Here is an 11,805-nt window from a genome sequence, read left to right as displayed (position 1 = left end):
ATTTTAATTATTTTTTTCGAGCAGGAATCAATATATTATGAATGAGACTGATATTTTTAATAAAAGATTCTTCTTTCGGAGATTTTGATGGAGGTATTGGAATCGTTTGAAATTATATGAAAAATTATAATTAATAGCATAGATGCCAATTTTTCTGAAAAAATAGACATAAAATAATATTTTCGACTAGAATTTTTGTGAAACATTGCTCAATCTTTGCTATTTTCACACTCACCCTTTCTGCCACCAATCAGAACTTGAATTCTACCGCCAACATATGCGGACTTTGGAATTGAAACTATTTTCTATCAGTAACACTGATCCTAGTAAATAAGCTGATTATTTATCTCGTAAAAAAGTGAGAGCGCGAAATTCAGCATTGAGGGTTTTGAATCTCAAGAACTGGGAATCTATCATTGATTATGATTGCACAAGAAAAATAATTTATACCTTATTATGTTTCCAGAATTACAGAGTACAATTTTTTCGGATCTCATTGAGCAAAATGCTGATGTTAAGTCATATTTCAGTCCGAACGGTTTGAATTTCGTAAGTGACTAGATTGTGAAACATTTTGAAATAAAATATTTAGCATCAAATTTTAAAAGCAATCCTTGCGACGACCGTGGAATTTTTATTAAGGGGATGTTTAATTTTTTAATATTTATGCAGTTGAACGTCAGCGTTAATTGCGAGAGGAACCCCTAAAATAAAAAGTTGGAGAAATTGAATTACTGCTCATTGAGCTTTTTAGAAAAATTCTTGGCATGATGTGGTGTCTTTTTGCATCTGTTTCCCTCACTGACACACCACTACTATTTTATGTCAAATGTTCCCTGTCATTCAGAGCTATGTATGAGGGAAATTAATTATCTGCCCTGCAGAATACTGCTGCAAGTGCCACAGTCCCAATTCTGTTTTATTGTACCCTTCATAATAATATAAGTATAAATTGTTATACTACTTAAATATGGCTTTTTTTTTCAAAATGATTTCACTTTTGATAGATTTTTTAAACTTTATTTCACCATAATTTTTTTCAGGGATATACTATTCAGTGTCAACTTATACTACTAGATGTAAAATCTCAAAAAATTGTGCAGAAATTTATATGCGATTACCCTGTTGATTGCTTTGAAGTAAGTAATTTCATTAATTTACATCTAGATTTAAAGGTACAGGAAAATATTTTTCTAATACTTTTGTCTATTTAAAACTTCTTATTTTTTAGTATGCAGTTATATTTTTATATTTTATAAAATTACTATTTTATTATTAGTTTTTATTTGTTGTATACTTTTCATGATAATCAAGCAAATCAAATATTTTGTTTCTTTTTTAGTGGTCACCAGATTCAGAATTAGTTTATTGCTGTATGAAAAAACAAGGCAGTATTCAAGTAATGCACTGATTAACTTTTGTTCATATGTTTTAAATAAATTAAATGCACCTGTATTTATAAGTAAGTAATATCTATTTTTTTAATAGATCAACTATTTAATGATTTTACATTAAATTTATTTAAACTTTATGAATGAAAGTTTCGCTCAAAAATTCATAGAGAAAAAATATTAGGAAGTTTTTATGATAGTTTATTTAATAGTTATCTATTATATAGCCGATATGATATATGATTAACTTTTATTTTAGTGTTAGTGTATTTGTTAGATTTTGAGTACTCTCAGTTTTGCTCATTAATTAGAAGTTATTAGCCATTCATTTTCATATATTGCATGGCTCTTAAGAATTTCATAAGAAACATATATTTTTAATAATGGATTTTATTTTGTTGAATAAGAATGTTAAATTTGAAAAGCAAATTAGGTTCATATAAAACCATTATTTTAAAACACATTAGAACCAAATTTAAAAATGCTTATTCGCTAATACCTAATTTCATATAAATCATAAAATTAAATAAAGTTCTTTTAAATCATGTTAGAAGTACCAATAATAAAATAACTCATTATTTTCTAATTTTTTTGGAAAGAAATTTATAAAAAAGTCATTTAAGAAATTTTGTTAATAGCTTTATATTAAAAAACTTAGAATATTGTAAAATATCAATAGATAAATAAATAAATAAAAATAAAAAATCAAATAAAAATTTTTTTGGGACAAGCTAGAAGGCAAAGTAGATTCCTTATCATCTAAGATATTGTTTTAAAATTCCTTTCGACAATTCCTTTCAATTTTCTCAGATAAAAACAATGAAATATTATATATTGAATAAGCCATAGATAATGATTTTATTACTATCACACAGTTCAATATTTATTGTAAAATAAATGACAGTAAAATAACAATTTTTATAAAAATAATATACAAATATGTCTTATTATGAAACTTTAAAGTTTTTTAAAGCAAAGTTTGTATTAGTCGGGCAAAAACGGAAAGTTTATACCTGCATTTTAAATTTATTTGAAGAAATCAACTTTTGTTTGCAAATATTATTCTTGCAATTTAAATACAGAGAATAATGTTTTATGATAGTAAGTACAAATTTATTTTTCGATTTTTCATTTATATCAGAAGAAAAAAAAATCATCTGCTTTCCTTAATTAATATTGGAATTGAAGATTCTATCTGTTGGACTTTTGAATATTTCAGTTCTAACTATTAAAAAAAAGAAAATATACCATTAGTTAAAAAAACAAAACAAAAACAAGTAGGGTATATGGACTTTTGATATATTGAAAAAGTTGATACTTTGGAAATATTGATTTTTCGATATTCATTTTTGAAGTAGAAAAAAGATTTATCGATAATATGGTGATGATTCATGCTCCTCAATTAAGCATGAGCCAATTCATTTTCAATGCTTAATAGGTATTTACTCGATGTTTTATCATTGATGCATATCCATTGTTAATATGTTGTTGTTAATAGTTGTAATAATTATGCTTTGCTGCATTACATTTCCTAAATTCATTTTAATTTAATTACCTATAAAGATCCAATTGAAAATTATACATTTTAAAATAAAAACATGAAATAATATAATATGGCCAAAAATCACACCTAACTATTGCATTGCATTGAATATAAAGTTAATTGTGCAACAAAATAATTTTATATTGCAAACTGACTCATATTTCCATCCACACATCCACTGACTCACATTTCTCAATAATGAAACCATAATTCAATAAGTTGCTGGTTGGTTCTTTAGTGTAAAATTCTGCCCAATTTATATTAAGCATTTAAAATTGTCATTATAGGGATTTCATGTACGGTTTTAAATTTGTAAGATCATTTTTGTCAATAAAAATATTTTCTGTTTATAATATTTATTGTTGATTGCAAGATTTAATTAAAAATTTTATGCATATAATTATATTTATTATAGAATAAAATTAAAACTTATTAGCAAATTCTATTACTGATTTTAATGCTGAGTGCATGGATTAAATTTAATTCATTTTTTATTTTAAAAAATATATATATCGATTCAAATTTTAATATTCATTTGTTAAAAGTATAAGATTTAAACTGTACTATTTTGATTTAAACTGTACTATTCTTTTTTACTTGAGATAATTTACAAAACTTTTGAGCAAATAATTTGTGGAAAAAGGCAAATGTGGGCCCCTAATTTCTGAAAGTCCATCGAAAGCTAATCTTTCTGGTAGGTTCTACAAACATGCTTCTGGATTGCTTTGACCAATAACAGCTGATACATTTCCATTTCATCATGAGTCCTTGGCTTATGAATTTGTCTTGTTATGTTAGTAAATAATAGTCACAACAGCGAAAATATTGGGAATTTCTAGCATTTTTTTTTTTTGGAATGCATCATATCCATGCAATTATTTGCTATCAATTGCAAGCTTTTAATTTGCTATCAATTTGCAAGCTTTTAATTTGCTATCAATTTGCAAGCTTTTTTTGTTTTATGTTTATAAAGATATTGTTTTTTTTTATCAATTTTTTACTTGCTTCTTGTTTTTGAGTTGTTTACAATTTTATGCATTTATTGTGTTCATTATGTTCTAAATGGAATGCAACATTTAAATTTTTCAAGAACTTAATAATTAGATGTTGATAAATGTAGTTTTTATTTTTTAGAAAATATTTTTCTTGCCATTTAGTAGTGAATTTGAAGAACTGTTACCTCATGATTCATATTTATAATGATGAATTTTAAATTAAAAACTAAAAAGTAGAATATATTTACTTTTAATACATCAATAAAAGTATGCTTTTAAAAACTTTTTTAAATGATAGATATTAAGTTAACAGTTTAAAGAATTTATTGAATCAGGAAGGGAAGGGAACTGCTCTAATGAATCAATTTTTAATACTTGAATTTTTCAGTAGTGCATATTATATTTCTTAATCTTAGTTTCTATTTTACTTGCTAATTAGTTTCTATTGAAAACAGGTGTGGAGCCTTATCAATCCAGCATGGAGATGCAAAATTATGGAAAATCCACTTGCTATAGCTGAAGTTTATTGGGCCCCTGATAGCCGACATCTCCTTGTAATCAATGAATTTCATGTAAGTTAGTTTATTTGTAAACTAAGTAAAGTGCAATGTAATTTTCCATTGTTATAATGTTGGGCCACTCATTAGTCCACTATAATTGAATAGTTATATATAGATACTAGCCGCCTTTCGCGACCAGCCGGTTCGCCAATCTTAATGTCCATTTAAATTTTAATAATTAAATAGTTTGAACCGGAGTTTAACCCCCTTCTTCGCCCAGTTGCGATAACGCGCCAAAGCTGACAATCTTTATTATGCACTATAATTGAATATCTGCTCCTTTGCTTTTGAACATTTCGCAAGACCATTGTTAGCGATTTTTAAAAATTGTGTCACGCAGGGGTTAAACTCCGGTCATACCATTAAATATTTTACACAATTCCAACTTTAATAGATTCTTCATCAAAATATTTTAAAACTTCAAATTTTGATAGTCATATAATTCACTCATAATATTATAAAGGCCTTCAGTCATAACGTAATATGTATCTCTCTAATTTTCTGTTACCTCTCGTAGAATTTATGTTTTAAATTAAAGTGTAAATGATTAATCTGCAATTAATATAATAATATTTTTTACTGAAACAAAGCATTTTTTTTAATAATATGATTACTGATAACAGAGTCACTGAGCGTTTAAACTTTATGGGCACTAAAGAATATCTTTCTTAATTTATGTAATATCTCAAGAATTTGTCAACATAATTTTCTCAGATTCATCATGAACACATAGATTAATGAACAATGTTTCATTTTAAATGCATCAAACACTAAGAAAATAAAAGGAATCGTTTAAAATAATCGGTCGAAAACAGGTTTAAAAAAACTTCTTAAAAAACGATGTAGTTAAAACTATAAGCATATACAAAAAGATATATAACTAACATAAATACAATTTAATTACAAAAGCATGCAACTAACCTAAAAATAATTTAAATCACTGAAAACAGGTTAAAAAAAACTACTTAAAAAACGATGTACTTAAAACTATAAGCATATACAAAAAATATATAACTAACATAAATACGATTTACTTACAAAAGCATGCAACTAACCTAAAAATAATTTAAATCATCCGTTGATATGGTTGTCATGACAACAATTAGAACAATGCGCATGCGTGAATTTTCTTCGCCAGTTGGGTAACGCAAATGCGTGAATTTTTCTACGCCAGTTGGGGTAACGCTATGCAGATTATACATTTTTAATTTCCTTTATTCTGTGTTATTTTAATTCAAAAGTACTTCAAAATGAATCTGAAACATGGATTAATTAACAATGTTTAATTTTAAATGCATCCAACATTAAGAAAATAAACAGAATCGTTTGAAATAATCCGCCGAAAAATATTAACCCTAGCCTCATTACTGTTGGGAGAAAAAAAAACTGAAGGCTTACTCCTTTGGCGATGGAGAAAATGGAAGATTTTTTTTGGCAGAAAAGTTGGCGGTGGGGAAAATGGAATATTTTTTTGGCGGGAAAGTTAGTTTTTAATTAATAATTAAAATTCTAATTAAAAATTCAAAAAAAAGGACCCCAGGTGCACATTCCCGATCTCTAAGGTATACATGTACCAAATTTGATAGCTGTATGTCAAATGACCTGGCCTGTAGAGCGCCAACACACACACACACACGCACACACATTGAGCTTTATTATAAGTATAGATATATTACTGTCTTATATATTTATGTAACTGAATTTAATTTTAAATACAGTGGGAAATTGTTTAATGAGCATAATTTGTTACTGAATCTTACTCTTAAGTGAAACGATTTTTTCCCACAGAATCTTTGTAAAATAGGACAATGCATTCATTCCATTAAAAAACTGCTCAACAAATTTATATGGTAATTTATTATTTACTCTATCTCGAGCATTTTTATGTTAAATTACACCTGTTATATTTTTAGGTCTATGAAATAAGTTTATGTTGTTTAATATGTAAGTTATATTATGTTTACCGTATAAATTCAATAATTTGCCATCAATATAAAAATGTTTTACCACTTTTTGCAAAATTTTTTGATAGTGTATTTTGGTAGTTTTATCTTTTTTCTTTTTACATGCTTTTATTTAACTGGATATTTATGGGCTGTTGTTGAAATTACTTTATTTAAGCATATTCTTAATTACCAGTTAATCAATCAATTAATTTAATTTAATTTGGATTTCTTATGAGTAGGACCATCTAGCATTAAATTTGAAAAAAAAAAAAAAATCTTTAGGCCACATTATATTTGTAATAATGAATTACACATTAAAGTTTAATAAATAGAAACTAATTAAAATAAAAAAATCTAATTTTTAATCCAGTAACAAAAAAATATATTTAAAAAAAACAACCTATTTATTCATTTAAAAAAATTTTTTTTGAGGTATTATATATATATATAATCTCAATTTCTGTTGTACTAACTTTCAGCTTAAAATAACTGTGTGGTCTTTTGTTTCCACTACCACTGCTATAATAGAAAACCCGAAGCCAATCAAAAACTGTATCTGTTTCTCTTATTGTGAAAGATATCTTGCTGTGACTGAAAGAAAAAAATGTGAAGATTGTATAAGTATTTACACTTGTGATACATATGAAATTTTGAAGGTAAGTCTGCATTTATTATAAAAGTATTATACTTTGATAAATGTAATTATAGCTATGAATTATCAATGTAAGGTTATACAGTGATGGAAAACAATATGATGTTTCTGGTCTTATTTACAGATGTCCAGGTAATCATAAAGTAATTTGTAATTCATTCATTATTGGCAAGAAATGTTAATGCATTGTAAAATCTGAAGATTCAGGATTGATAGTGCTTCACGCCAAATTTTTTTGTTTTACTATATTCTGAATTTATTAATGCATGCTTATACTTTTCTCAAGTTTTCTTATTAAAGAAATGTTATGGATTATTTTATTGTAATCAAAACATTATGGATGATATTATAACCAAGAGAAACGCCCTCTAATATTAATAATGTAAGTTTTCTGTAAATATTTTATCTTGTATGATGTTACATAAGAATTGCATCAGATTTGTATTTTGATAAATTAAGAAGTGGATGTGGATTATGGTTTGTCAGATCTGGTTGTGTTTCATTCCTTCATAATGTCCATCTGAAGACACATCAGTGGTAAGAAGTAGGAAAAATGCGAGCTGAGTTCAATACAATTGTATTTATTACAACATATAATTTCTCTGTTACTTGTTTTCTTGTTTCTACTTTTCTCCCTCTTAACAAATATTTCTGAGGCCAAAAGTTTACCACCATTCATGTTATGTCAAACATTATTTTTCATTTCACAAAAAGTAGTGAAGTTTGTAGATCACATTTGAATCCTCTCATTAGCATTTCATCTATGACAAATATTTTAGAGGTAATTTATTGAATAGTTGAGGTGATTAACCAAATTATTAACAAGACTTGTTAATATGCAGACTTCAGTTTCACATCTAATACTTGAGGAGCAAAGTTAAAGCCCATTATCTACATCAAAATCTTGATCACACTGAACTTTCAAGTGTTATTAAAAAACATTTAAATGCAGCAATTACTAGAGTTTGAATGTTCTTTCATTAAAAAAAAAAAAAAAAAAAAAAAAAAAACTGAATTTGAAATATTCACAATTTTATATTTCTAAAATTTTGAGGAATATTGAAGACTTGAAAAGGTGTGTAATCTATATATGTATTAAAATGATAATATATGTGGCACAGAAATCGCTGTTATTACTTATTATCAAATGGCAGTAGTCAAATGTAAACAATCTTTATACTACTTCAATGAATATTTTTTTACATCTAGAATTCCATATTTTGCCAATTAACTGAGCTTCAAAATATTTTTAGAAAAGATCTACGACTTTATAATTATCAACCAAGTGTCTTTATGAATGGCTGTCAATTAAATTATGCAAAAAATGCCAAATGCTTGGGCTATGTTCTCAATCAAGAGATAATGAGGAACCAACATATAGAGGTTCTTGTAAATAAATGTAGGAAAAGACTCAACATACTTAAATATATTTCTGGACGAGACTGGGGTGCAGATGCTAATATACTGAGAACCATCTACATCTCTCTGATCAGACCAATTCTAGAGTATGCTTTACCAATTTACTTTTGTACCTCAAAAGCTGACTTAGACAAACTTTCTTTCGAGTGCAATTAAGTGCTTCAAGAATAATTACTGGCTTTCGTAAATAGCTGCCCTAATGATATTGTACTGTACGAGAGTGATCTACCACCTCTTTCTCAGAGAAGAAGTTATTGTCTTTCAAAATATTACAACAAGCTCTTTAGCTATAATGATCATCACAGTACGTTTGCTTATCTTCATTTATGGTATAACAATAAGCGTTTTAAGAAACACAGCCCTTTTTCTTTCCCAAAAGAGATGGGTCTACCTTCTGGAAATGTGGAACCACATTCCTTAAAGCCTTATTGGAATTTTAAGTTTAACCCTGATCGAATTCATTTCCATACTGATCTCTTGGCCAAGATTAGCAAAAAGTCAGACTTACCTGAATTTACTAGACAAATGTCTCTGGAAACAATTCATAGCATTTCATCTTCAGCTCTGATGGCAGTAAAGGAGATGGTGGTGTTTCTGGTAGTGGCGTGCATATTGAGACTCCTGAAGGAACTACTGATACTTTGTTTAGTAATCCTGTCAACTGTTCTGTATTCAGGTCCAAACTTATTGCAATCTCTAAGGAACTTCAATATATCAACATGTCCTCTGAAGTTTTCTTCGGAGGCATTTGTATTTTAACGGATAGTTGTCTCTATACAGCACCTTTCTCATTGGATGAAAGTGGGAGACAAGATTAGCATGAATATCTTAGATCTTATTGCCAGGCTCTCCGCTGAACACTCTATACACTTTCAATGGATCCCCTCACATGTTGGTTTAAATGGTAATGACATAGCGGATAACTTAGCTAAGACTGCCTCAGCTGACATATTTTTTGGTGATGCAACACTAACTTATTCTGAAATCTCCTCTATCAAAAAGATGGAGTCGAGTACACTTTGGAGATTCCCACCTGTTCACCCTTGGTACTTTGGTAAGAGTCCTGGTTGGTGTCATCGCCTGAATATCTAGAAAATAGCAAACGGCTCTCTCTCGTTTTTTCAGTGGACACACCAAATCCCTCACCTTCGAACACGGACGGAGGATCTTTGCTGAATGTCCTTGGGGCAGCAAGCCTCCCCCAATCACATTCTTAAATGTTTAAATTTTACGATTTTTGAGATTTTAAGGGACCCGCTATTGCTTTTGGACTTTTTAGAGATCTTTGGTTTCATGGAAGTGGTATAGCGCAGCTATAACACCTTTGATTAGAAACAACAACAGAAATGTTCTGAAAAGGATTTGTCATGTCTCCATAAACTCTGTTCAATTAAAGGAAATATAATAGAATCAAGAATAAAGTATCAAATTAAAAGATTAATTTAGTGGAAAAATAAGCTTAATTATCACCAAGTAGGTAATACCTAGGACTTACCTATTTGTGAAAATTGACGATCATATCTTCCAAAACTATTATCTTATATATATTGTTTTTGCATAATTTTAAAGCTAAAAAAAATTGCATTTTTAATGATATCCATTTCATTTTTGTGTAATTTCTTTGTTTTAGTTTTATTGAAAACTTTAATTTGGCATAAATTGTAACAATGTTTTAAAGTTATGAGGAAAGTCAAATTCATACTCAGTTGCATACTTTTGTCAATATTTTTAAAAAAAAAAGCTTTATTTAGATAATAACTCTGAAGTAAAGTTTTTACTATTATTTCATATACTTTTCATTTTGTATGGGCGGTAATTTAAGTAGACTAATAAATTTAAAGTTTTCAGCCTTTCCAAGCAGTAATATTTTAAAGATGCATTCCATATGTATAATTTTATTACCTAAAAAGTCAATAATTTGGGTGAAAAAGCTGATCATCAGAGGGTGGCTATTTCTAAGAATTTATTCTATATCAGCCAGCCTGGAATCATTGGGAAATTCCAGGAGATCGGAAAAAATCAGGAAAATTTATTATAAAACTGGAATTGGTAATTCTCATCAAGCATGATAATTTGTAATTATTTTTTTGTTAGTAGAATGTAACATCGCTGGCAACTAATTAAATCAAACATTTACTGATAGTCAAAATCAGAGGTCATCTGCATTTCTGCCGATGCACCAGATTGCAGAAGATTTATATTTAAGTTTCTGAGGGATTGAAATTTTGAGTATGTAGAATCGTCAGTGCTATATTTGAGAAGTTCCATCAATTCTGAAGAAAAACTTTCATGCTTTTATAGCATATAATAGATTCTGATTACTTTTACATTCTCTATATTTAGTTAAAAAAATTTATTCCTTTACGCCATTTTTTGCATTATTTATGGTATTACAATGATGATTTGAGGGTATTATATTTCATTAAATGAGATACTAAATTTAGCACTCTGTTTTGAGGAAATGAGGTGTTTGGAGGATCGTGCATGAACTGGTAGATCCGTCAGTACAAAGTGTCATGGGGAATTTGATAGCCGAGGCATCAATGCGGAGTAGCATCACACTTGAAGCTGAGAGAGTAACAGGGATTCTGGAAACGTCGATCTGATGCATCTGAAAGGAATCTTGAAACAGTATTCATACAAGATACAGGCAGTTCAGCAATTATTGCTTGTAGATTTTGATGAAAGACAAACCTTTGTAACATTTCTTCTTACACAAATGTGTCACTTGCACCTGTGAAACCAATATGACACACAATGGATGCTGAACATCATGAACAGATAAAGCTTACTTTTCATTGCATCGGTGGCTTCAATACGGAAAACAGTCAAATCTGAACGACATCAAATTCTCCTGAGTACACGACCTAATCACTACATTTACCACGTGTGCTGTTTGGTGTGGTTCCACCACGTCCTTCATTCTGGGCCCTTTCTTTTTTGATAGTATTTTCCGTTACTGTTGAGTGATATCTTACGCTTTTACAAAACCACGTTGTGTCTGCTGTGCAGCAAAGACCTTGTGCAGAAAAGTGTTACTTGCCGTCATCTTCAAGCAGAATGGTGCCCTGTTTCATGTTACTCGTTCTATCATGACATTCCTTCTAGACACATTCACTGAGGATCGAGTGATAAGTTGAAGATGTAAGATTAAGTGACCCTCACAATCGCCAAACCTTACTCCAGTGTACTTTTGATTGTGAGGATACTTAAAGTCTCGTGTCTCCCCAGATACTTCGGGGGAATCGAAAGATGCCATTTAATGGGCCATTGGTAATATCGATGCCAACATGTTGCAT

At 28.7% G+C, this 11,805-nt stretch overlaps 1 protein-coding gene across 3 annotated transcripts in view; it reads left to right on the top strand.

Annotated features, from left to right (window-relative positions):
• Positions 1 to 255: 255 nt before the first annotated feature.
• The window catches only part of LOC129989124 (WD repeat-containing protein WRAP73-like), a 28,133-nt gene continuing 16,583 nt past the window's right edge, over positions 256 to 11,805 (top strand). For 2 of the 3 annotated variants that reach the window (XM_056097452.1, XM_056097451.1), the window contains exons 1-5: positions 256 to 549; positions 1,044 to 1,139; positions 1,343 to 1,399; positions 4,385 to 4,501; positions 6,915 to 7,091. In XM_056097452.1, the coding sequence (XP_055953427.1) occupies positions 457 to 549; positions 1,044 to 1,139; positions 1,343 to 1,399; positions 4,385 to 4,501; positions 6,915 to 7,091 (540 nt within the window). In that variant the 5' untranslated portion in view covers positions 256 to 456. Of the gene's footprint in view, positions 946 to 1,043; positions 1,140 to 1,342; positions 1,400 to 4,384; positions 4,502 to 6,914; positions 7,092 to 11,805 lie in introns of all 3 variants that reach the window. The other variant, XM_056097453.1, reaches the window with a different exon arrangement.

Source organism: Argiope bruennichi, chromosome 10 (assembly GCF_947563725.1).
Source record: "Argiope bruennichi chromosome 10, qqArgBrue1.1, whole genome shotgun sequence".
Classification (NCBI taxonomy): Eukaryota; Metazoa; Arthropoda; class Arachnida; order Araneae; family Araneidae; genus Argiope; species Argiope bruennichi.
Note: the sequence above shows the minus strand (reverse complement) of the source record. Positions and strands in the feature narration are given on the sequence as shown.